The sequence below is a fragment of the Peromyscus californicus genome, unplaced genomic scaffold (assembly GCF_007827085.1).
Source record: "Peromyscus californicus insignis strain IS unplaced genomic scaffold, ASM782708v3 Scaffold_22__1_contigs__length_63687245, whole genome shotgun sequence".
Taxonomy (NCBI): Eukaryota; Metazoa; Chordata; class Mammalia; order Rodentia; family Cricetidae; genus Peromyscus; species Peromyscus californicus.
The window spans coordinates 15,218,288-15,245,201 of NW_026294525.1; the positions used below are offsets into that span (position 1 = coordinate 15,218,288).

General features: G+C 43.4%; 1 protein-coding gene across 1 annotated transcript in view; it reads right to left on the reverse strand.

The window, feature by feature from the left end:
• Positions 1–26,914, reverse strand: part of Ccdc170 (coiled-coil domain containing 170) — a 77,652-nt gene that overhangs the window by 37,939 nt on the left and 12,799 nt on the right. Inside the window, exons 2-5 of the mRNA XM_052750954.1 lie at positions 18,093–18,221; positions 16,314–16,570; positions 11,207–11,351; positions 6,247–6,432 (exon numbers count right to left, since the gene is read on the reverse strand). Coding sequence (XP_052606914.1) covers positions 6,247–6,432; positions 11,207–11,351; positions 16,314–16,570; positions 18,093–18,221 — 717 coding nt within the window. The remainder of the gene's footprint in view (positions 1–6,246; positions 6,433–11,206; positions 11,352–16,313; positions 16,571–18,092; positions 18,222–26,914) is intronic.

Here is a 26,914-nt window from a genome sequence, read left to right on the forward strand (position 1 = left end):
GGTAGCAGGGGAAAGATAAGTCTTTAAAATGCTTACCTAGTATACACAAGGCTCTGGGGTCAACCCCAGAACTGCCAAAAACAACTAATAAATTGGAATAATAAAATATGACAGGCACGGCGCTCGCCTTTAATCCCAGTGCCTGGGAGGCAGAGGCAGGGTGATCTCTGTGAGTGTGAGCCTAGCCTGGTCTACATAGTTTAGCCCCAACTAGCTGCATAGTGAGAACTTATCTCAAAACAAGTAGCTAAAGATAATTCACATTCCTATGAGAGCTGGGGTCTAGATAGGAAATTACCTGAAGGTTTCTTCCAACATGGCACGTGGTATTAGACGGCCTTAGTTTCCTTAGTAATCTATGTCTAACCATTTCTCACTTCCAGGAACTGTTCTGCCTGCCTCTTCTCTTCGTATAATCTCATACTCATTTTAATCTCTAGGTAAAAGTGAGTCACAAGGAGAGAGAGAAGAAAAAGTAAATTGTGTACCGGATGCACACTGAGTACTACACAGATGTTACTGTGTGTTCTCTGTAGCTGTGGCTTCCCACAAACATGGATCCAACCAACAGCAGGTCAAAAATACACAGGAAGGAAATTAGGTGCAGACCTTTTCCTTGTAAATTCTTAATAAATAATAGTTTGTGTGCTAGTCTGATTGTATTAAGTATTAGAAGTAATTGAGAGATAACCTAAAATCTATGAGATGATATGTATACTAAACTATAGTACTTTACACAATGGCTTGAACATCCACAGATTTTTTTTTTTTTTTTTTTTGCTCTCCATGGGGCATCCTGGATTGGAGTCCCCACAGATATCAAGGGATCATTACCTAGAAATTAATACTAAAAATACATACAACATATAGCCTTAAATCATATTCCCATTTTAGGGATAATTTTCAAAGAAACCAAAGGTTCCAAAAGTAAAGTTGCATGCCTGGAAAGGACTTCATAATCAAATGACTCTGGAGCCACAACCAAAGTCCCAGCAATAGCCAGGTGGTGGTGGTGCCCACCTTTGATCCCAGCACTTGGGAGGCAGAGGCAGGTGGATCTCTTTGAGTTCAAGACCAACCTGGTCTACAGAGTGAGTTCCAGGACAGCCAGGGCTACATAAAGAAACCCTGTCTGGAAAAACAAAACAAAAATAAGAACAACCGCCGGGCGGTGATGGCGCACGCCTTTAATCCCAGCACTCGGGAGGCAGAGCCAGGCGGATCTCTGTGAGTTCGAGGCCAGCCTGGTCTACAGAGTGAGATCCAGGAAAGGCGCAAAGCTACACAGAGAAACCCTGTCTCGAAAAACCAAAAAAAAAAAAAAAAAAAAAAAATAAGAACAACAACAACAATAAAATGACAAAACAATTCCAGAGGAGAGGTTTATTTTTTTCCACTCACAGTTTAAGGGTGTTGGTCCCTCATGCTGGAGAAGTCAACACAGTGGAAGCATGAAGCAGCTGGTCCCATTGCATACACAATGTGCTCAGCTAGCTTTCTCCTTTTTACAGTCCAGGACCCGAGCCTAGGGAACAGTGCCACCCATTTCTACTGTGGGTTTCCCAACCTCAATTAACCTAATCAACGTAGTCTCTCATGAAGTGTCCTAGAGGCTAAACAATCCCTCCTAGGTGTCCCCTGAGGCTTTTCTAATAGGGGATGCCAGGTCTTGAGAAGGAGACCATTATCTTGAGCTATTACAGCCTGCTTCTTAACTCCTCTGCCCACCATATTAGGCTCAGCTGTCCGTACTCCTTGAATGTAGCATAAGGAAGAAAATAATACAGAAGGGTCAGCATTCCAAACCTAGGCATGACTGGATCCAAAAACAGTACCAGCCCCTAGTTTCTTCTTTCTAACCAAGGAAATATGAACGGTGTTAAACAAAAGAGGCTGTTTAAAGTAGAACGTGTGTATTTAACTTCTAGGCTCTAAGAAAGGTGTGTGTGGCTTTTATGGGCAAAGTGGCTACTTTGAACAGAGTTGAATTTTTTTTTTAAGATCACAAAGATAAAAGGTACCAAGCTCTGACAGCTTTTAAAACACACTGCAACATTTGTGGTGCAGCTGAGGGGTACATGTGCTTAACAGGCATAATAGCTTCACTTCAGTTCCCAGTACCCAAACACACAAAATCACTGCTAAAGATTTCCAAAGAATATATTTACTACACATGATAAATCACCTGGATTTTTTTTTCTTGGAATCAAGGTCTTACTATGTAGACCAGACTGGCCATTAACTCACAGAGATCCTCCTGCCTCTGTCTCCCGAATGCTGAGATTAAAAGTGTGCACCACCACTCTTGGCGCTTAATACAGTCTTTAAACAAAGCGATAAAGCCAAATTTTGTAGACACGCCCCCCCCCAGCTGTGTGGCTAGGCTACTCCAGCCTCTTCCATACATCTGGACTTTCCTAATAAAATAAAGTTTCCTACCTCAAAAACAGAGCTTTGGAAAGCAGTCTGGAGACTTTCCGAGGCTGTTAACGTGTCAGTAGAAGCACTGGGCGGAATTTTTTGATAGTAAATCATCAGAGTAATAGTTCTGTGAATGAGCACTTTATTAAAGACCTCAGGTTTTTATTGCCCATATTTTTATTTTACAATTTTTATGATGTTGGCAGGAACCTAGAGCCAAAGTGCTTGAGTTTCCAGAATCACTCCCAAGTAAAGACACTTATATAAGAAAAGGAGTTGGGTTCTGTTTTCCTGTTTCATGTAGTACTCTGACACACTTTCTCACTCATTTCCTACTAAGGTCCAGAGACACTTTTTGAAAGTTTATACTCACTAAGGAAATTGCACAGCTGTTTATTATTGTTCTTCCGCTAATAAATAATCCCTGCCAACACAATTATATACAGGATGATGTGGCGGCTGCCGTGCAAAGAGGATGATTGACAGAGGCCGAGCACTGTGGCGACACAGGTTCAGGCCCCAGGCTTGCCACGTGATCACTGTGTGAACTTGAACAGATCACACAATCTCACTGAGCACTGTCGCTGCGATACGGTGAACGTACAGGAAGTGAGCGCGCCTGCAGGATTAAGTATGGTCTCAAAGCACCTTGTTTCCTTGACAAGTAGAACGTCAGTTCTCTAGGGAAGTGAGGGGTTGGGGCTGGTAACCTGGAAATTTCAAGTAAGCCTAGTATATTGCCTTTGTCCTGAAAGTATGGAAGTATTAAACAAGTGTCATGGGGCAGGGGCACGGGGCCATCTCCAAGGAGCTTCAGACTCACAAGATCAGAGAATTTGGACTATCAAGAGAAAAGCTTGACTGTTAAGACAATAAAACAATAAAAGTTAATGTCAAAGAATGAAAAAGAAGCTGCTTTTTATCGAATTGTAGCAGCTGAACATCCATGTAGTCATCGCTTTGTTCTGGATTCTGGGTCCTTTAAGAAAAACAAGAGAGCGAGGGAGGGAGGGAGGGAGGGAGGGAGGGAGGGAGGGAGGGAGGGAGGGAGGGGCAGCTGATCTAGAAGGAACTATCAATGTATAAATTATCACTTTGCCACTATCTGGGGGATAGTTCATCAAGACAAGATTTGGTGGATGCTAACATCCTGAAGAACAAAGACAAGAACACAGCTTCATGGTAAACCACTTGCCTAACATGCATGAAGCCCTGGGTTCAATTCCAGTACCACAAACAAAAAAGCAAGAAATGACCTCATAATTGTTACCCCACAGATACCTCAGGTAACTGCAGAAGGGAAAAAAAATATTACACTAAAGAGTTGGGAGCCAGGTATAGGGGTGTATGCCTCTAACTCCAGCCTCTGGAAAGCTAATGAAGGAAGATTGCTATGCATTTGAGGCCAGCCTGGAGCCACATAGCAAATGCTAGACAAATATGTCTGTCTGTCTCTCTGTCTGCCTGCCTGCCTACCTGTCTGTCTGTCTATTTATCTATCGATCCATCTATCTCCCTAGCTCCTCCCTTTCTCCCTCTTCCTCTCTCTCTTTCCCTCCCTCCACCTTGCTCCATCCCCTTCCGTTTCCCTCCGCCATGTGAGGCACAGAAAAAAAAAAAATGCTACGTGTATAAGCATAGACGAGGACCTCATTAGAATTCAGCCACGCCAGCACCTGACCTGGCATTTCCAACTCACTGTTGTATAAGCCATACGCTCTGAATTGTTTTAAGTGACATTTTCCTATAGTTTTATGGTCCTGGGAATCAAACGAACCCAAGGCTTGCACATTTAGACTCTCGTGCTCTCACTGCGCTGGATCCCCAGCCAAGCCTGTGGCATTTTGTTCTAGAAGCACAAACTGTCCAGGACAAGAAGCTGACGAAAACGACAGTCTTTGCTTTTCCCCAGTGCTGAAGTACCGGGGAAGGAGAGCCAAAGGTAAGGGGATTTGTTCATGAAGAGAACTGGAAATAATGAGAAATGGCCATCATGACTGTGGAATAATTAGAAATCATCATCATTACTGCAGATCACTGTCAGACCCAGTGACGTCGTTGTAGACAAGGAAGGTGTAAGGAAGATGCCTCCTTCATACACCAACTCACATCATTCTTAGCCTGGAGGCCACTGGGCCTTCCTCCCTTGTGGAGCCTCTTTGGGACATCCAGTCACTACCTAATCAGAAAGTCCCAATCTGTGACTAGAGCCACAGCATGTTCCCCAACTGGCTGCACTGGCTCACTTTAGCTTTTGAAAGTGAATGGTTAGTGTTAATCCAATAATGAGTTTCTTCATCACGTAACTCAAAACATAATTAAAAGATTACACAGTGTTAAACATACAGTATTTATTCTCACACTCAAACAAGGGCTAGCTAGTTGGAAAAGACCAAGCTATTCATTGTGTAAACAAAAGTTTATAATCAGGAGCCAATTCCTTTGGTGGACACCTCTCAGAATTACAGCATCCATGTACTTGGATCCGTCAAGTCTTCTAGGACTTTGTTTTACATGACAGATGACATGTGAAAAATTATATAGGACTATTGTGGTTTAAAAGAGAAATGCCCCTCATAGGCTCATGTGTTTGAACACTTGGTCCCCAGTGGGTGGTGCTGTTGGGGAGGTTCTACAACCTGCAGGAGGTAGAACCCTCCTGGAGGAAGTATATCACTGGGGGTGGGATTTAAGGTTTTATAGCTGACCCCACTTCCTGTTTCCTCCCTTTCTGCTTCCTGCGTGTGGATGAAATATGATCAGTCTTCTTCCTGACCACCAGGTGGCCTCTCACTCCCGCTGCCATGATTTCTCTCCCATCATGGACCATATCCCCTCCGGAACTGTAAGCCAACAACATGAAACCTTTCTCCCCAAATTGCCTTTGTTAGAGTATTCTATCATAACAGCAAAGCAACTGATGCAATTCTTCATAATGGTCTTATTGATAACAGTGTGTAGTGTATTGTATTATACATATACAAGTACATTGAATAGTTCCAGGTTATATATATTTTTTTAAATGTGTTTCAAAGAAAAAAAGGCTAGGATTGCTCAGATTGCTTCTACATAAACATGAGAATTTACATTTGGATCCCCAATATCTGTGCAAAAAGCCAAGTATGAAGAGGGGAAAGGGAGGGAGAGAGAGGAAGGAAGAAGAAGGGAGAGAGAAAAAGAGAGAGAGAGCACACTATAACCCCAAAGGTGAAGTCAGGATTTTGGGAGCCTTCTGGCCACCCAGTATGGCCAGTTGGCGAGCTCCTGGCTCGGTGGGAAACCCTGTTTCAAAAAATGAGGTGGAGAGACATAAAGAAAGACAGCCATTGTTAACCCATTGACCTCCACCCGTGTGTATACGGGCATACACACAATTAATTAAATAAAAAAGGAATTATAAGAAGTATCCCCGGAAGAGAAGTGGATGCCTAAGAAAAGGGAAGAGAGGGAGGAGCTGACATTTAATATCTTTTATACAACTAGAATTTTGCATCTTTTAAACTCATTACCTATTAGTTCAAAGTCTAAGACTTGAATATGAAAAACATCCTTATTATCTAATCAAAGTAGGCCATCCTGTCTACAAATCCTTTAGAGCATTTTGTACATCTTTTCTGCAATTAGAAATATATAACTAGTATATATAAAAAGTATATCTCAAATATCAAATGTGCTACTTGGATCACTTAGCCCCGCGATGCCCCACCCCTCCTGCTGAGAGCAGCCCTTTGAAACGGTAGCCCATAATTTCAGGGCACTCCGGACATCTGCTCCTGCATTTCTGCTCTGTGAGCACGCCACAGAGGCACCTTCAGCCCACTGTACCTGATTCAGTTTGTCTTTCTCCAGGGCCCAGGAGGCAGCTCTTTTCTGCTCCCTGCTGACTTCTGCCGCCAGCCTCATGATCGTTTCTCTGTTAGCTTTTGCCTCCATCTCATGGACATTTATAGTCTCTTCAAGAGTACTGATTTGTCCTCTCAGGAATGTGTTTTCCTTGCACAGCTCTCTAAGCTGAAGAGAAAGAAATTACAGCTGTGCTAAAAAGAAACACAAAAAAACAAAGACAGACAATTCCATCCACTTTCTCCAAGCAACTCACAATCTATAGCCTAATGAGGTTGTGACCTTACAGAACAATAAGAAAGACAGATCCAAACAGTCACATTTTCAAAGGCAGCCTCTAAACGCCACTATTTGCAGACCCAGTGATCAAATTAAAATCATTCAAAGGAGACCACAAGGCAAGGACGATGGGAGGTGAGTAAGCTTTGGCGAGTGCCAGATGATGTGTGCTGGAGGTGAGATGACACGCTAAAATGATGGCAAAGGTCACTGACCAAGAGAGCTGTCCTTCCTCAGCCCACATCCACTTGCACCTTGCAAGGTGCTGGCATGGGGGGAATTGCAGAGAAAACAGAGCAGTTGTGTTTACGAATATCTTTCCAAATAATTGTAAGCATCCTATGGAGCGTGCTAAAAATGGTTGTCATGGGGGTTAGCGTTCGCAGGGCTTTTTGCTTTCCATGCTGTGTGTTGAAAAATGTTCACTGGAAGCATTTGTAAGACTCACTAGCCATGTAGATAAGCTCACACTCTAGGGCCATTAACAGTGCCCGTAACAGGGCTTGAGACCCCAGATGGCATGGTCAGCGTTTGTGTGTTGCCCACCCGTGGAAGTGGTACATCTCTCAGCCCCTGCACTTGGGACCATTTCACAACTCAATGCTGTCCATCGCTCTTGCACACTTCCTCGCATTCCCGTGCTCACTTCTCAGCATCCATCTAAGTCCCCACCTCTGGTGTAGTGCCCCAGTCTGCCTAAGCCAGCTTCCCACGCCGCTGGCATCCTTCATTCCCTAACCCTGCATCACAAGGTGATTTTCTTCACAGAACCTTTCACCAGATAGGATGGCATCACAGTTATTCACCGTGGCACCATCTCAACCCCATAACAATGAAAGCTGGGTGTTTCCCCAGGGGTGGAGAATTAATCTTGTGGCATTCACTGCCACATCCCCAGAACAGTGCCCAGCATGTAAAATACATTCATTAAACACTGGTAAAATGGATGCATGAACATCAAATAAATTATGAAACCTGCTTCCTGGCTAAACATAGTGACACATCTTCACTCCCAGAACACAGGAGGCAGAGGTAGGTAGATCTCTTCGAGTTCAAGGCCATCTTGTTTACACAGAGAGCTCCAGGCCAACCAGGGTGACATAGAAAGACCATGTCTAAAATGTGGGAGATATTGGAAAAATGAACTAGTAGTTAAAAATATATACTGATCTTCCAGAGGACCCAAGTTCAGTTCCCAGAACCCAAATCAAGCAGTTCACAACTACCTACAACTCCAGTTGCTTCCTGCCAGATACTCATACAGCCATTCTTAAAAGTCGCCTCCCAGCTGTCCACTAGTCAGCCCTACAGTGTCCTCTACAAGCTGATTCATTTTGATTTATTTAGCAGCAGTTCACTATATGGAGTGACTAAAGTACCAGGGACCCTCATAGGGAATGAATTTTCCTATTCCTCCCAGTTAATATAGGACTAAGAGCTGGTTTGCATCTGATGCCTTATTCTGATCTCCAAGAGCATATGCCCACACCCCCACACAGATGTACACACACACACATAATTAAAACTAAGGTCTTTTTTTTTTAAAGAATGCTCCCCCACCCCTTTTTTTTACCATATGTTTATACAGACATGTGAAAGTAAAGGAATGACTGTGATAGTGTGGAGTTTCTTCTGCTTCTCATAGGGATGCTTAGTAGGTACAAGATTTCCTGTCTGACAGTGAGATCTTTAAAAAGGAGTACCTGCGCTGGGCGGTGGTGGTGCACACCTTTAATCCCAGCACTTGGGAGGCAGAGCCAGGTGGATCTCTGTGAGTTCGAGGCCAACCTGGTCTACAGAGCGAGATCCAGGACAGGCACCAAAACAACACAGAGAAACCCTGTCTCAGGGAAAAAAAAAAAAAGGAGTACCTGCTTCAGCTGGGATACTCTGTTTTAAAACACAGGTCCCCTCGCTTTTGGGTTTGGTAAGGCCTACAAGGAAATTGTTATTGAAAAGACCATTCAGGGCTGGACAGATGGCGCAGTGGTTAAGAGTGTGGACTGCTCTTGCAGAAGACCCGAATTCAGTTCCTAGAAGCCATGTCAGGCAGTTCACAACCACCTGTGGCTCCATCTCTAAGGGATCCAACACCTCTGGCCTCCAGGAACACCTGTACTCACATGTGTACACACATACACACACACACACACACACACACACACACACACACACACACACACACACACACCACACACACAAACCACAAAAATAAAATGTTTTGGAAAAGAAGAGATTATTCATTATACATGTCTTTGTTGCAAGGGTCAGTACTTGCAGAATCCCTGGGGCCACTGGGAAGGAAGAGGAACAAGGAAATACAGACAAGCGGCTTCCTTATGGCTTCTGTGGGAAGAAAATAGAGTGATCCAGGCTGAGGACTGGCTAGAATGAATACTTGCAGGACTTGAGGGGGGGCCGGGGTTGCTCAGAGCCATCTGATATCTAGTTCTGAGATGAGCAGAGCAGCAAGACTGTGGCCAAGAGTGTAAGATCCAGGAGGCGGCTGAGGAGTGGCCTCTGTTTTTGTTTGCACGTGAAAGTGGCCATCCAAGTGACTCACCTACCATTTGCACCAGCTGGCTGAGTTTGGGGGGGATGGGCTCTCCTGGTAGGTAAGGGCCAAATGGCAAAGCATTGGGAATACAGAAAATAAAGGGGCATGATTAACAGAGATCCTCCTGAAATACGCTTAGGTTGTCACTAGTGGAGGGAAGGGATTCCCAAAGTTTTTAAGTTCCCTTTTGCTCTGCCCACCACTTGGCTTAAGAAACGTACAAGTCCCCCAAACCACACCAAAAAGTGGACTCATGCAAGCGAGCACCTAGTCCTATACTTACTAGGAGGAGTAGGAACATTCATCACCCATGAGTGCTGTGGGATGTCCTGTATGCTGTAAATATATGTTGCTATGATTGATTGATAAATAAAATGCTGATTGGCCAGTAGCCAGGCAGGAAGGATAGTGTAGGTGGGACAAGGAGGAGGAGAATGCTGGGAGGTGGAAGGCTGAGGCAAGGAGACACTGACAGCCGCTGCCATGAGGAACAGGATGTAAAGTACCGGTAAGCCACGAGCCACGTGGTAAGGTATAGATTAATAGAAATGGGTTAATTTAAGATATAAGAACTAGATAGTAAGAAGCCTGAGCCATTAGGCCAAACAGTTTAAATAATATAAGCATCTCTGTGTGTTTACTTGGCTGCAGGACTGGCGGGTGAGAGAGATTTGTCCTGACCGTGGGCCAGGCAGGACCAGGAGATAACCCCAGCTACACACAAGGGTCCCTGGCACTCTAGCCCTCACTCTATGCAGTGGATTGTTGCTAAATCAAAATGAATCAGCTTGCAGGGGACGCTGTAGGGCTGACGAGTGGACAGCTGGGAGGAGACTTTTAAGAATGGCTGTATGAGTATCTGTCAGGATACAAGGACACAAAATGTTTATGAATGAGCAGACACCTGTATGAATCACTATGTACCAAGCCAAGTATTACATCAGAATTATCAATTTCCACCTTTAATAGCAATCTGCCAAAGGATAAGATTTTATTAGTTCTGATGTAAAAGGCAATAGTACTTTAGAACTAAGTCTGGCTTTTTACTCACTACATATGCCCAAAATGACACCTTTTTTTTTTTTTTTTTGGCAGAGTTGGGAGCAATTGTTGTGGGATATCTTTCTGTAATCTGTGACTATGTGTTGCTATGATTGGTTAATAAATAAGCTGCTTTGGCCTATGGCAAGGCAGTTTAGAGGCAGGTGGGAAATCCAAGGAGAGAGAAAGGAAGGACAGAGGTGGAGTCTGGAGAGGGACGTAAGCCATGGCCACGTGGCAACTTATAGATCAATAGAAATGGGTTAAGTTATAAGAGACAGACAGCAAGAATTCTTAGCCATAGGCCATACAGTTTGTAAATAATATAAGCCTCTGTGTGTTTAATTGGGACTGACCAGCTGTGGGACCATGGATAAGAGACTGTGGACCGTGGGTGAGAGAGATTTGTCTGGACCGTGGGGGGCTGGGCAGGGACCCAAGAAATTTAGGCTATAGGAAATATTTTATTAAGCACACTACACAGGGCAGCAGCTGGGGCAGTAACGAAAGTACAAGCTGTAGCCCGCGTCTTTCCACTTGGTGTCACATGGGTCCTCTGGTCCTGTTCCCATCCTTGAAGGATACAAGATGGGATGGGAACATGGCGGGAAAACAGAAGGGAGGAGGAGAATCCACAAAAACATTTTATTTGAAAATACATAGTGAAGTCTAATGCCACATGTGTTCATTTAAAAATATCAATGAAAATTAAAACATTAATGTTTTATATGTCTGATTTTATTGGTGTGTGTTTGTAATGAAAAAAGTTCATGCACAAACATATCATTTTGATAATTAATTACATTTGAATACCTAAATGCATTTTAGACAACATAATTAATCCCTTTTAGACACTAATTAATCTCAAACAATGCTAGTGAAGAACCTAGAATGGAAGCTCATAGAGGTGATGTGGTCTATCCTGGTCTACACCATTAATTAATGCTCCCTTTGGGCTACTGTCCAGTCTTCTGCCAACCCTAGACTCATCCACCACACTGCCCTTTCCTGTCACATGTCAGGATAACCCTGGGTGTATAGTGCCTTAAACCTGTGTGCAAATACCTTTAAAATGAAATCTTCATCGGACGCTTCCTCGTGCTTCTCATCTAGGCTCAAGCAGTCACGAAGCTGAGTCCGAAATTCCTCATGTCTGCGGAGATTCTCAGAGCCTTGTTTCTTAGCCTCCTCATTTTCCTTTGAACAGTTTCTATCAGTAAAATAACAAATAGATCAAGGGTTAGCACTATAGCAGACAACATTCATCAAACCAAGTTGGAACTAAAGCTCTCCATGGGGAATAACTACCACTTTCAATACGTCGTAATGTCCCAGTACAAATGATTGACAGCTAAGTCCTGGCAGGAAAAGAGAAATGCCGGAGCCACTTCAGCACACCTACAGTCTACAGAAGATAAAAATCTCCATGGTACCTGGATTTAGTACCAGGAGGGGAAGAGTCTTTGCCCCCTGTTTTCAACTGATCTGCAGACATGAAGGCAAGCACTTAGTTCACACACAGACCCTCCACCATGGGTGTGGTCACAATCCACAAGCCCCGAGGCCTCTACTGGGACCTCAGAGAGGAGGAGAATGGCACTGTATGGATGCTAGAAGGCCAAGTTTCATTTTCTTTTTAGATATTATGTGATCTATAAGGTCCTAGTTCATAGCCAAGTATAACTGGTGGACACATATACATACATACATACATACATACATACATACATACATACATACATACAAAGATAATATCCGAAGCAGGGGATACTCCACCTGTGGAGAGGAAAATATTCAAGCACCAGCAAAGAGTAATATGAGCAGGCACACAGAGAATCTTTAGCATATTGGCAATGTATGGAAATTGACAAGTCAATGAAATGTCAGGTATTTGGTCTCCAATAGGTCTATTGAAATAGCACAGTGCATTTCTAATGCTTTCAATGTTCAGAGAGATATCATCAAAAAACAGGCATACTTTTAAAGCAAATTAGAATCATCTCAGTAATTTAGTACCATTTTTCAGTATTCTAGACAATAATCATGATTATTGCTTTCTTTTTCCCACGTTAAGTGTTTACTGAAAAATTTTTGACTCTATTCAAAGATTAACAAAGCATGTAATTGCACGTACTCAAAAGCATATCATATTTCCATTTAGGAAAGTGCATTAATAAATGACTAGTGTTGATCTATCTGTAGTTTCTGCACGCACAAAAAAAGCACAATGCCTGCCATGGCTCTGATAGATCTGCCTAGGTGACCCCACACATTAACTACAAGATTTCAACATCACAGCTCTATTGCAAAGGTCCCTAAACTATGTCCATAGCTATCTGCTTCTTAACTGACCAAATAAAGTCCCAAGAATCTACCCTAAGGAATTATCCACATAACTAAAAATATGAGTGTCTGCAGATGTCCTGTTCAGATTGTTTTATGGTAAACTTTTTAATGAAACTAATCTAAGTATTTAAAGGAAAGAGCCAAGGAACTAGTTTTAAGTAAGTTAAGCTTTTGAAGATTTATTTATTTATATTTTATGGGCATGAGTGTTTAGCTAGTTATATGTATGTGCATCACATGTCTGCCTAGTACCCATTAAGACCAGAAGAGGGCACTAGATCCTCTGGAACTGGAGTTATAAGGAGACCAATGTGAGCTGCCATGTGGGTGCTGGGAACCAAACTTGCTCCCCTGAAAGAGTTGGAAGTGTTCTTATCTACTGAGCTATCTCTCCAGCTCCCAAATAAGCTATTTTAGAAGTGGAATGTAAAATGCCATTAAGATGATAAATTAAATGACTTTTTAAAACATCAACAATGTAGCAGTCAGAAAAAGTACCAGCTTACACCATGCAATTCAGCAAAATCATCCGAAAGTCTATTCAAAAATGCTAATAAGATTTTCTATAAACAAAGGTTTTAAGTAATTTTAATTTCTTCTTGAGATTTTCTGTATTGAAAGGGTGTTTTTACAATAAGTGTATGACATTTGCATTACACATTTATGTAGAGATAATTAATGAACATAACTATGACTGGATCCTATCGGGGTACAAAAGATGCAGAAGTGTCGGGGTCCAGCTCCGACCTGTCAAAGGGTTCTTGGTGGGAGGAGAGAGATGTGAAGAACTATTACATAGAAATATAGACACAGACAGAGAGAAAAGACAGAGACACAGGATAGCTTCAGGAGGGCCCTGGGTCCATACTCAGTCACCCAGACTTTATTCATGATGGGCCTTTTAAATATCACCAAGGGGAGGGGCAAAAGACCTTCCCCTTCCAAGGTTGAGGTATAAAGTAGCAACAAGTGTAGACACTTCAAAACACCTGGTAACCACGCCTTTGGCCAAATCATCCCATTATGCAGCCCTGCTGGGTGAGGCAAGCTCAGACTTTCTGACTTTGAGTAAGGCCTTAGAGGGAACCTCTGTTGGCTCCCACACAGAAGTGAGCAAGATAGATAACAATCCTTGCTCCATGAAGCTTATCAAAATATTAATCCATGTAATTGTCATATAAAGACTGGAGGGAAACGATCAAAAAGAAAAGGGAGTAAGAAGTTTGTAGACACAGCACTCATGGAAGGACTCGATGCACAGGTCCTTCTGAGTGAGCGTCTGGATCAGACGTAGCCACGCTTTCTGCGCAAGAACCTTGGGGACAAAGGGATGAGCCATTGCAAAGGGCCTGAGGAAGGATCGTGTCTGTCAGTTCAAGGAACAGCAAAGAAGCCAGTGGTCTGGAACAGAAGGGATAAGGGAGAGGAGGGTGACATGAGCAGGTTAGTCTGAGCCTTTTTGGTTGTAAAAACACTAGGTCTTTACCCTGAGTAAGAAGAGAAGTCACTGGAGGAGTCCTAGCTGAGGACTGACATGACATCTAATGTGTACTTAAATTCTGGATCATTCTGCCTGGGGTTGCACACTGACAGAAGAAAGAAAAACATGTTTGAACTGGTTATTTCTGTGTCCCCCATATGTTGAATTACTCATCCTCTGTTGAGAGGGTATGTGTACTTGAGGCTTCCAAGAGGTTATTATTAAGTCATGAATGTGAATCCCTATGAATAAGATTATTATTATATTTTGGGAGGAAACAAGAAAGAGGCTATCTCTCTTTCTTTCTCTACCATGGGAGAAAAAAAAAAAGAAATTCGTCTTCAAATAGGAAATGAGCCCTTACCAGGAAATGAATCAGTCAGCACTTTAATCTTGGACTTCCCAGCCTCCAGAACTATAAGCAATAAATTTTTGTTGGCTGGGGCCTGGAGAGATGTCTCAGAGGTTAAGAGCAGTGGCTGCTCTTCCAGAGGTCCTGAGTTCAATTCCCAGTCAACCACATGGTGGCTCACAACCTTCTGTAGTTAGATCTGGTGCCCTCTTCTGGCCTGCCTGCATACATGAAGGTAGAATACTTGTATACATAATAAATAAATATTTAAAAGAAAATTTCTGTTGGCTAAGCCACATGTCCCATTATACTATAATAATACCCTAAATTACTCAAAGAATAAACTGGTACCAGGAGTAGGGTCTTCAAGTAGTATATCCTTGCTACAATAAGTCCAGGTGAGAGATGATAATGTGATCGGGGTAACAAATGCAAAATAGTTAACATTTAGTTTTATTTTAAGATGTTGTGAATGCATTTGCTAAATAGAGAAGAATATTAAAGAAAAAGAGAACCAGGGATGTTTTACCTGATGGCTAGAAGCATGAAATTATCACCAAATCAAATAAGTACAGAAAGATATGGTGGGAACCTCAGGATCCCAGTGTCAGATACATAAAGTTGAAATGTCTGCTGGGCGTCCACATGAAGATGCCCAGGTTTGTGTGCCTTGTGCTGTGAGAGGAGTTTCAAGCTGGAACAGAGTTGCTGCGGTATCACCCGCATCTAGATCATACTTAAAAGACAGGAGATTAAATAGCATGGAAATAAGGGAGAAAGGCACCCCAATATTTGGAAGTCAAGAGGAAGAAGAAAAACAGAAAAAGAGAAAAGGAAGAGATAAACCATTTGTGTGTAATGTCCTGGAAGCCGAGGGAAGAAATTGGTTCACAGATCAGCCGTAACTGATGCTGCAGAGGCCAGCAGCCCTGTACCATCACTGGTGATCATACCAAGGAATTTCAGTGGAGCAGAGAAAAGAGATAAACTGGAGACACCGGTTCATAAAAAGACTGAAGAACTCCTGTAATCCAAGTTCTCAGGAGGAAAAGGAAGGAGGATTGTGAATTCAACACCAGCCTGGGCTACACAGGGAGAGCCTGGTTTAAAGTCAAGCAAACAAACAAACAAAAAAAGTTTGTTTATAGGTGGAAAAGGACAGGGGCTGGGAGCACCCGTTCATTTTTAAGATGGAATACATATAAACAGTATCAACTACTTCATTAATGGTGATATTTAAAGCTGGTCATGGGACGGCATGACTGTAATCCTAGCACTCAGGAGGCAGAGGCAGGGCCATCTTAAGTTCAATGCTACACAGCAACACCATGTCTCAAAACATATTAATATAATCCCAACACTTGAGAGGTAGAGGTAGGCAGATCTCTATGAGTCTAGGCTAGCCTGGTCTACAATTCCAGGATAGCCAGAATTACATGGAGAGACTCTTATCTTTAAATAAATAAATAAATAAAGTCATACATAGAATTTTAAAATATATTTTGGGAGTCAGCAGTTCCCAATTTTGTTTTAATAGTGACCTCTTGACTGAATGAAGCGGAAAAAAAACCTGAGTTTCATGAGTTCTCTGTATAAAATGCCAATAAAACCTATTTAGGGATGATGTCTGGCTTCCTTGCATTTTTTTTAGCAAACCTCTAAATATACTCCTGTGGGCTTCCCTGTCACTCCAGAGTTAAGCTTATACTTAAGGAAAATCTCACATATAATATATGCCTTAAGCTTTTGTGGGTCTCACCAACAGGTTCCAAGCATGCATAAGACAATGCTATGTTTGTTGAAATACTTGAAGACATTTGAACTTTGAGCAAAGTTTCCAAGACTACAAAGATATTTGAGGTCTGTAATTTTTTTTTCAGTTTGAGTTTCAAGGAAAAATAATGTATAACATTCAAAGTTCGCTCCAGACATAGGCTGAGATCTAAAGCTTGTATGGCCACTAGCAAACGGGGAAACATTTCCAACTTTCTTACTGTAATTTTTCATCCAATTCTAGGACTTTCTTCATTAGTTCCTGGTTCTCCTTCATCGTGGTGTGAGCAGAGATCTCTGTTCGGATTTTAGAAGCAGAAAGAGCTGCCGATTCCTCTTGGAGGTCCTGCACTCTGCCCCTCAAAGAGACGAGGAGAGATGATTTTCGGGCACTGTTTTCTTTGTAGCTCTCCATTTCAGCCTTCAGCTCTTGACAGCAAACTTCTTTAGAAAGCATCTTGGAGCGGAGCTCTCGAAGCTAATGTAAAGAGACCGCGGGGAGGGAGGGGGGGGCAAAGAGATTTAACAATGTGCCATTGGAAGTGCCTACCAAAAGAACCAAAATTGTAATTTAAATTTTCACCTTTTTACTCATGACCTAGTCCAATTTCACTTTCTCTTTCTTGAATTTGGGTCTGCATTACCAAATTGGAAACTATGGCTGAATAAATTCCTGACTAATAGTCATAGTCTATCTTTTACGAAAATCAGTTGAAGGCTAATGTAATAGCCTGGTGGAAGAATAATTGTATAGTACGTGAGAGACCTTGAACTCAATACTCAGCACACAGACGACAAAAATAAAATTGAGCAACATCTTAAGCTGATTTCATGCTACTCGAGAAACATTTGTGGTGGATATTACAAAAAGCAATAAAATATTTCACAGTGGGAACCCAGTTACTCTATCAGTACTGCTGCATTTAGCACTGATTTACAATGATTCGGGGAACCTCCAAGCCACACTGTGATTTCACAGCCGCAACTGTCTCTCAAGTAAATCCAGATGTTCAGGATATCACTGTATTTCTCCCATTTGCCTTCTTGACCATAATTGTAGGTGGTAAAGGAAAATAACATTCAGATTCTTGGGGGAAATCTGGCAACAAAGGGAAATTATGCGAAGGGAACTTTTGGACTTCTGTGGGTTCTGAAGCATCAAAATGCTCGTGGGTGTTTGCATTCTACTGGCCGAGAATGTCCAGTCTCTTCTGCGGGACTATCTTCACACACATGTGGTTCTTTGGAACTGAGAATGTGCATGCATGCAGAGTCACACACATGTTACAAGTTCATCTCTCATTTGGTCCCTGGCACCCTCAGTGACACTACTCGTTACCTCACAGGCCAGTCTAGACCCCTCACAGCCACTGCTCTGGAGCAGAATGGTTCCAGAGAGGCTCCAAAACTCCACTACGCTCGCCAATCTTGGAATTTGCCCAATCAGAACTCCCACAGGAAGAGAATTCAGAAATCCTTCTAAGAGCTCTGGAATATAAGCGAATCCATATTAAGGGAAGACATTCTGAAGGAGGTTTCATGTTCCCCAAGGCCCATGCAACTTTAACCCAAAGTCCTCAGGTGTCCCCGGGTTGTACAGACTTCACTAAAATCTAAAAGCCAGCATGGAGTTGGAGGTGCTAAGCACACAGGAAAGTAAGTCTAAGCCGGGCGGTGGTGGCGCACGCCTTTAATCCCAGCACTCAGGAGGCAGAGCCAGGCGGATCTCTGTGAGTTCGAGGCCAGCCTGGGCTACCAAGTGAGTTCCAGGAAAGGCGCAAAGCTACACAGAGAAACCCTGTCTCGAAAAACAAAACAAAACAAAACAAAACAAAACAAAAAAAAAAAAAAAAAAAAAAAAAAGGAAAGTAAGTCTAAACTTTGTCAATAGGTCAAAAGCCCTCGTTTACTATCTTGTTTCTAATGCTCAGCAACCCATTTTACCCTATAAAAGGCTTTAAAGATTCACTTCTGAGTGATGAGTGTGTACAGCGTCTCACCTCAGACTGAGCACATTCGAATTTGACCAAAGTCGCTGCCAGTTCACTTCGAGCATTTTCAGTCACATCCCGGTAGTGGTTCAGTTGTTCCCAGGTGACTGGGAATTCCGTGGGATGATTGGCAGTTTCCTGGTAGAGTTTCCCCAAAAGACAAAGCATTAAAAGGAGTGTTAAACAGTCTGTCATCTGAGACTGCACAAAGGTATCTCAGAAATACAAATATCTTTGTATTTCAAATGCATAGAAAATGCTACCAAGAAGGTACTGTGTCTTTTTCTCAAAGTTCAAACAAGAAGCAGCCCAAGAAATAATGATGCACACACCCCGGAGATCATGGTAGAGAGATAAGGCATTTAAGAATTGATCTTTAGAGCTGGGTGCCATGGCCCACACCTATAATCCTAGCACTCAAGAAGCTGAGGTAGGAGGATCAAGAGTGTGAGGCCAACCTGTACAACATAGCAAAACCTTGTATCTTACAAGAAAAATAAGTCTTAGACTGTTCCGTGAGAAAAATAATGTGGGTGCTCAGTAGCAGAGCCCATGAGTGAGGCTTTGGGTTGGATCTCCAATGAAAGAAAGGGAGGGAGGGAGGGAGGGAGGGAGGGAGGGAGGGAGGGAGGGAAGGAAGGAAGAGGGAAAGAGAGGAAGGTAGATAGCCAGGCATGGTAGCACTTGGGAGCTGGAGACAACAGGACCAGGACTTTAAGATTAACATTGACCACTTAGCAACTTCAAGGCCAGCCTGGGCTACGTGAGACCCTATCTTAAAAAGCAAAAACAAAACAACAGAATAAGGAGGTGGAGGAAGAGGAGGAGGAGGAGGAGGAGGAGGAGGAGGAGGAGGAGGAGGAGGAGGAGGAGGAGGAGGAGGAGAACAAGAACAAGAAAAAGAAACCAAGCAAGAAAGAATTGGAGGTTGCTAGTTTAGTTTTTTCCTAGCTAGGAAGACGGCTCAGTGGATAAAGCACTGGCCATGCAAATGTGAGGACTTGAGTTCAAATTCTGAGGACCCGTATAAAAGCCAGGCATCCGTCTGTCCTAGCAATTCTACAGGGAGATGCGGGACAGAGACAGAGGAATCCCAGCAGCTCACAGGCCAGCCAGCCCGTCTGGAATACACAGCACTGAACTACAAAGAGACCCTGTCTCAAACAAGGTGGACGGTAAGGACCAACATCCAAGGTTTTCCTCTGACCTCCACAAGAGGACCATGCCATGGGCACTGACTGTAAATGAACACACATCATTCACACACACATGCACAATAAAATTAAATTAAAATAGTATTTTTAAATTTCCTTCTACTTAACTTAAACAAGGTCTTACATCAGCCCAGAACAAAAAGAGACAGCAGCCGGGTGGTGGTGGCGCACGCCTTTAATCCCGGCACTCAGGAGGCAGAAGCAGGTGCATCTCTGTGAGTTCGAGGCCAGCCTGGTCTACAGAGCAAGTTCCAGGACAGGCACCAAAACTACACAGAGAAACTCTGCCTCGAAGAACCCAAAGAGGGAGAGAGGGAGAGAGAGAGAGGGAGAGAGAGAGAGAGAGAGAGCAAAAAATTCTGAAAAGAGCTTCTTTTTAACTGCTGCATCCTGTGGAGCAAGCTTCACCGTCCTTCCACATACAAAGATGATGGGCTGCTTTCCGATCTCACTTCTTTGCCAAGGAATTGTGCGGCTTAAATGTAAAAGGTCGCCTTCTTCCTAATGGCTCATTTTGCCATTTTTCTCAATATCACAATCTCTCTCAGATCGTGAAAGCAACTTAAGTGAATGCATGAGGTGAGAGATGGGGTGGTGGAGATTCGCAGGAAGTCTAGGCCCTTCTAGAAGGTACAGTTCTGGGCTCCACTGACAGCTGCTGATGCAAAAGTAAGGGTCCCTGCCTGTCCAAATCGTCACACTTTTTTGTTGTTGTTGTTGTTGTTGTTGTTTGTTTGTTTGTTTAAGATTTTGTTTTATATTATGTGTCTGGGTGTTTTGCTGCATGTATACCTGTGCACCACGTGTGTGTGCCTGATGCTCGAAGAGACCAGAAGAAGGTGTTGGGTTCCCTACAACTGGAGTTACAGATGGTTGTGAGCTGACACGTGGGTGCTGGTAATCAAACCCAGGTCCTCTGGAAGAGCAACAAGTGCTCCTAACCACCGAGCCATCTCTCCAGCCCCTCATTCCAGTTTTGCAAGACAAGCCAAACTTCCCCAGTTTGTGCAGCCTGGCAACCAACTTTAATGTTTAAACAGGAAAAACAGGAGCCAAGTGGACACAGCTGAGCAGCAGATTGGGCAGGGCGGGTCCCAATCTGCCACCTCTGGTCCTCTTTCTGCTCCTCATGTGTAAGTATACATCTGGTAAGGATGATCCCTTCGTTTGGACATTGCGGTGGTTAACGATGTTACCTCGACAGGGTCTGTGTGTGTGTGTGTGTGTGTGTGTGTGTGTGTGTGTGTGTACAGAAGAGGGTATAAGATCCCCTGCAGCTAGAGCTACATGCAGATAGTAGTGAGCCCCCTTGATGTACGCTGAGCCATCTCTCCAGCCACTTCACAGAAGTTAGAATAACCAGAGACATAAACCCCCCGGAGTATCTGTGAGGGAGTCTCTAGACTGGGTTGGCTGACAAGCTTAGCTGAAAACCACTTGCTCTGTTTGGTCTGCACAGAACACGATAACGACGACAACGACAGTGAAATGACTGTAGGGAACACAGACTGGAACACAGATGGGAGCTGACACGGGACGGTAAGTGGTACCATCCCGTGAGCTGGGGACCCAGGCAATAAAAATGAGAAAGCACCACTCTGGGCTTCCTGACTGTGAGTGCGATGTGACCGGTTGCCGCGGGCATTTGCCATTATACCATCCTGGCCACGATGGACTGGACCCTCAAACTCTAAGCCAGAGTAAGCGACTCCTTCCTTAAGTTGCATTGGTCGAGTATCTTGCGACAGCAATGAGAAAAATAAGTAAAACAGACGTATGTCTCTGCCCACCTCTGTGAATTCTCCGGGCCCTACAGTCTTTGTGAAAGACATGCAAGAAAACCACTCACTTTTTTTTTTGTTTTGAAGGAATGTGAAAGAGGTCACAGCAAGGAGAATCTCATGGAATATTCCAGCGGCCTCAGAGGACACACGAGTAAAATCACTAATGACCACCAGAGACGGCTCCACCACCAACCACCGAGGCACTCGGTGCACACAAGTCGTCAAGCAGCCCCGAACCGGAAAACAAACGTTGCCGTGACCTGTGCGTGGCAATCCACAAGGTGCCAAGCAGGACGTGTAGCTCCGGGAAACGAAGCGACAGCCAGGGTTTGCAGTCCCAACACAACCAAGGTGGCTAAATACTCCCGGGGAGAGAGCCGAACAGGTTGAACGGAAGCTCTTGGTGCAGGGTCACATCCTACCGGCCTCATTCAGGATTCAGAAGGGCCTCCTGACCCTCGACACCACAGCTGCACTTCCCACATGAGGCCATGAGAGACCCAAGTGTGCTCGGGAGAGGTTTCAACCTTAGTGTACACAGCCCACCACTTAACAAAAATTTTATTAGGAGAATAAGTTCTCCAATGGCTATGATCTCTTTCAACAACAAAGCACATTTCACTGAGGAAGTAATGTAATTATCTCACTTAAGAAGCGCTGTAATTATCTCATTGTTTTAGATCTCCTTCTAATAAATGCAATGTGCCCACTGAATATAATATTGAGAGCCATATGAAACAGTTCAGAAATAGCCCTTCATCTTAGCAGGTCCTGATCTAAAGGAGCTCTGTACCAAAAGTATTAACATCTTCAGGGGCTCATGGGTGGACACGGATGTATTTCAGTTAAAAACGGGGCTATGGGTGCAAAGCACTCCAGGTCGGAGAATTTGCCAAGCATGTATATAGCCTTGATGGCAATCTCTTGCACTACCAAAGCAAACTAACAAGCTACCCCACAGCTCAGCTCTCCAGCTATTTCTCCTTGAAAACTACTCACACATGTGCACAGAGACAGCATACAGATAATTATTATTATTACATGATTTATAGTAACAACAAAGGAGGAAGTTATTAAAGCATTGTAAACTCCTGTTCACATGACAGTTATTAAACAAAGGCCTTCCTGAACTGTAGAACCCCACAAAATGGGGAACAGGAGACAGATCTGCACATCAGAGCATTATATCATCTCCAAGAGACATCACTGAACAAAACCAAGAAAGTATAGAGCCACAACCTGATGCTTGTGTTCATAAACCGAAAGGAAAATGGAAAATACTACTATGTATTTCCTATTTGTACATCTATGACAAATCAAAGTGAACAAAACACACCTGCCTGGTAGTAATAATGACCTCCAGGAGGGGCACCAGTGTTGAATACAGGGTAAGAGTGCAATGGCTTAGTTTTGCATCGTTTGTATAGTTAACTATAAGTTTTAAAATGCTGGCCAGAAATACTGTGATTCTTCCCTCTATTCCTCCCACTTCTCCCCGCCCCACCTCCCCTCCCACCGGAATTCACTCCCTTTCTGCCTCACTAAAAAACAAATAGGCTTCTAAGGGATAATAATAAAAGATAACAAAATAAAATATAATAAGATAAAACAAAAACTCACCCATTGGAGTTGGACAAGACAAGCGGAAGGAAAAGAGCCCAAGAGAGGGCACAAGAATCAAAGACCCACTCGCTCACACTCTCAGGAATCCCACACAAACACTAAACTGGAAGCCACACTGTATACCCAAAGCACCTGGTAGAGACCTGTGCAGGCCCTGTGCATGCTGCCTCAGTCTCTCTGAGTTCATATGGGCTTTGATCATGTTGATTTGGGGGATCTTGTTTTCATGGCGTCCTCCATCCCCGTTAAGCAGTTTTTAAAGGGTCAAGCAGAGCTAAAATGCACCAGCCCTCCGGTGCAGTCTCTCTGCGAAGACCACAGTGACAAAGAGGTGACTGACAGCACAGATTGGAACACGGGTAAGAACTGATATTTCAGGAGGTTTCTTTTAATCAAGCCCTCCTGCAGTCCTCTTTTTTTTTTTTAAATCCCTCAACTTTACCTGTAAGTATTAAACAATCTTTTTTTTTTTCCATTCTACCCACAGTGGCAAAATTAAGGCCCCATCCATTTGTCCTCCCATGAGGACAATTGAAGCCATTAGGTACCACCCAGCTAGCATGAAGCAATTTTACATTAATTTTAGAGAGTCAACTATGATTTGATTCTGCCGCTGATACTATTATGATAATGAATGAAATTGCTTTCCGGAGGCTCATGGCTTTTTGTTGTTTTTTTTTTTTTTTCCAGAATAAAGGATAGTTTCGAAGTTCGGTGCCATAAAGCCAAGATGAGCTCACTCATAATTTAGTACACAATGTGCCCAATTATCTGACCTGTGGGCAGTGTCTGGGCCAGTCTTGCTACTGCAGTGCCCAGCTATCTTATCATCCCATGGACAAAAATAGAAAGAAAAAAGGAGAAGAGGAAAGTCACTGCCAGTACGGGACACCCAAAAGCTCTCATGTTCACTCCATTCTCATCTCTGGGTCCCACAGCCAATCTCCCCTTTGCTCCAGCATTACACCACACCATAATGTTCAACTGAATTACCACAGACTCTTCCATTATTGAATATCTCTCTCTCTCTCTCTCTCTCTCTCTCTCTCTCTCTCTCTCTCTCTCACACACACACACACACACACACACACACACACACACAGGTTTCCAGTGCTGCCTAGTGAATAACCCCTTCTAAGATAATCTTTTCTGCTGTCCATCTTCTCCTCACCAACTAGTTTCTTCCTTAATTCACAGCACATTGACCATCTTGAAAAACAAATTTTTCTACCTGATCACTCCTCCAGTCCACAGATGTCTATCTTTTAGATGTCGCAATATGGCATTAACCTAAAATGTACTGGACCACACTTAGACCTTTACTGAGACACGTAGACCATTGTCTGGAGGTTGGACATGGCTGTTCTAGTCAAATTTTGATGATCTTTCAGGACTCTCCTGAACCTTCTGCTTTTCTCCTCTGCCTGCATTTGGTCTCTGGGGCTTATTCATGCCTAAGGGGGCAAAGTAATGGGTAGAGGACCTAAAAAAGCTGTCCAAGTATCTACAACTTAGCAGACGTAGGCAAACTTCAGAAGATATTTCTGCATGAATCCAAGGACTTCAAACAAAGCTGACCATGCTGTCTTATATTATCTTCCCTTAGACTTATTTATTATTCACATAAAAGCCCTTCTAATTCAATATACCCATTGAAAAGAAAACATTATTCTTGAACAACCTTCATAGTATTGCTCTGCTAAAGACATTATATGGTGAGCAGGAGCCATAGTTTATTGTGGAATAATCTTCTTGTATACTGTGAGGACGTGTTGCTCTCATTGATTTAATAAAGAACTAAATGGCCAATAGCTAGTCAAGAAGAGGTTAGGTAGGACTTATGGACAGGGAGAGAGCACTGTGATGAAGGACAGTCACCAGGAGACTCAGGGACAAGTAAGATGGACATGCCATGCTGAAGAAAGGTATGAGCCACATAGAAGAACATAGAAAAGGAACATGGATTAATTTAAGTTATAAGAACCAGTTAGTAATGAGCCTAAGCTATCAGCTGCACATTTATCATTAATAATAAGTCTCTGTGTGATTATTTGGGAGCTGGCTGACTGGACAGAAAATTCCACCAACAAATACATAAATGACAACCTCTTTTGGTATTTGCTTTAAGAATGACTCCTGAAGTGTTAGATAACAATACACTACTAATATCCACTGATCCAGGAGCTGTCCCCATTCACAATGACCCCATCAGTAGGGGCTGTCCTTAAAACACCACTTAAAACTGAGGAAAGTAAGGTCCCAAAAGAAAATTATATTGGCAGATGTTTTAAAAAGCCAATAGTAGGGAGAGGGTGGGGAGGTGAGCAAAGGAGGGACAGAGAGAGAGAAGAAGAACTATAGATCTACATAAAAATGAGTTCAATGTGCACTCTGTGAATGGGTATATAAACTGTGGCTGTCGCTTTGGTGCGTACTCTCTGCCCCACAGTCCTTCCAGCTCTACACAAGGCCTATCACTGTAATATTTGCTACAATAGGAAAGAGCAAACTTTTGTCTGTCCATAAGATGAGACTCTAGAAAGCAGTTAAAAGCACCAAACTAACCCTGACAACAATCTATAAACATTTGTCCTTATACCCACAGTTAAGAGTTATCTTCACCTCATCAAGGAGGGCGTGTCCAGATCCAGTTAGCCTATGGCCATGTCTGTCTGGAATTGTTTTCACTGTTAACAGATGGAGGAGGGCCCAGCCCACTGTGGGGTTGTGATTCAGTTGTCTAAGAAAGCTGACTAAACTGAACATGTTAATCCCAGTACTCAGAAGACAGACTGGTTGATCTGTGAGTTTGAGGCCAGTCTGGTCTACGTAGTGAGTTCAGGCCAGTTGGGAGACAGATGTGTTACCATCCCAGCTATCGCCCCAGCCCCCAGTTTCCAAGATTCAAGTCCTTTGGTGTGTATTCCTCATCACCTAACCCAGGTTCTTGTTGAGATAATGTGGTAGCTTGAATGTAATTGGCTCATAGAGAGTAGCACTATTAGGAGGTGTGACTTTGTTGGAGTAGGTGTGGCCTTGGTAGAGGAAGTGTGTCAGTGTGGGGGTGGGCTTTGAGGTCTCCTATGCTCAAGCAACACCCAGAGTCATAGCCCTCTTCCTGTTGCCTGCTGATCAAGATGTAAACTCTCAGCTCCTTCTCCAGCACCAAGTCTGCCTGCACGCCACCCTATTTCCTGCCATGATGACAATGGACTAAACCTCTAAGATTGTAAGCCACCCAATGAGATGTTTTCCTTTATAAGAGTTGCTGTGGTCATGGTGTCTCTTCACAGCAATAGAAACCCTAAGACAGATAGCAAGGTGTGTTCTGTGAGGCAAGTGTGGCAGCCTCCTCTGACTAATACCAACTCACCAAGCTCTCAAGCACCTGAGTTGAAGCAAGCACTTCAACGTCAGGGCTGAAATGACTCTACCAAAACCTCACCCCGAAACAAGTCAAGACTGACACAGTAGGAAGAATTCCTGTACACCCTTCCTTCCGTCTTCCTTCGTGCTGATCTTTCCGGGAAGCTCTGATCACTACTTCCTCGGTGTCTTTTTCTTTCCTGTTGCTATGATAAAATTCCCCGACAAAAGCAACTTCAATATAAAGAAGGGGGGACTGGAGCAACACTCAGTAGTTAGACCCTTGCTGTTCTTACAGAGGCTCCAGGGTAGGCTCCCATCACCCACGTGTCGGCTCTCAACCATCTGTAACTCCAGCTACAGGGGATCTGACACTTTCTTCTGGTCTCTGTAGGCCCCAGGCATGCATGTGGTACATATACATGCATACAGGCAAACACTCATGCACATAAAATGTAAATAAATGGGGAAGAAGGGAAGAGGAAGAGGAGGAGGTTTATTTTAGCTCATTGTTCAAAGTACAGTCCATCATAGGTGGAGGAGGGGGCCTCACGGCAGCAGGAATTTGAAGTTGCTGCTCACATTGCATCCATCGGAAGAGGTGATGAGTACATGCTTACATGCTTGTTAATGCTCAGCTCTCGTTCTCCATTTTATATAGTCTAGAATTCCCTGCCCAGGGAATGATCCTGCCCATAATTATGATGATTCTTCTCACATCAATTAACCACAATAATCCCCTACAGGCTTGGCCAGAGGCCAACTTAACCAGATAACTCCCACAGGTATCCCTGGAGACCTGTCCCCTAGGAGATTCTAGATCCTGGCAAGGTGACAATCAACA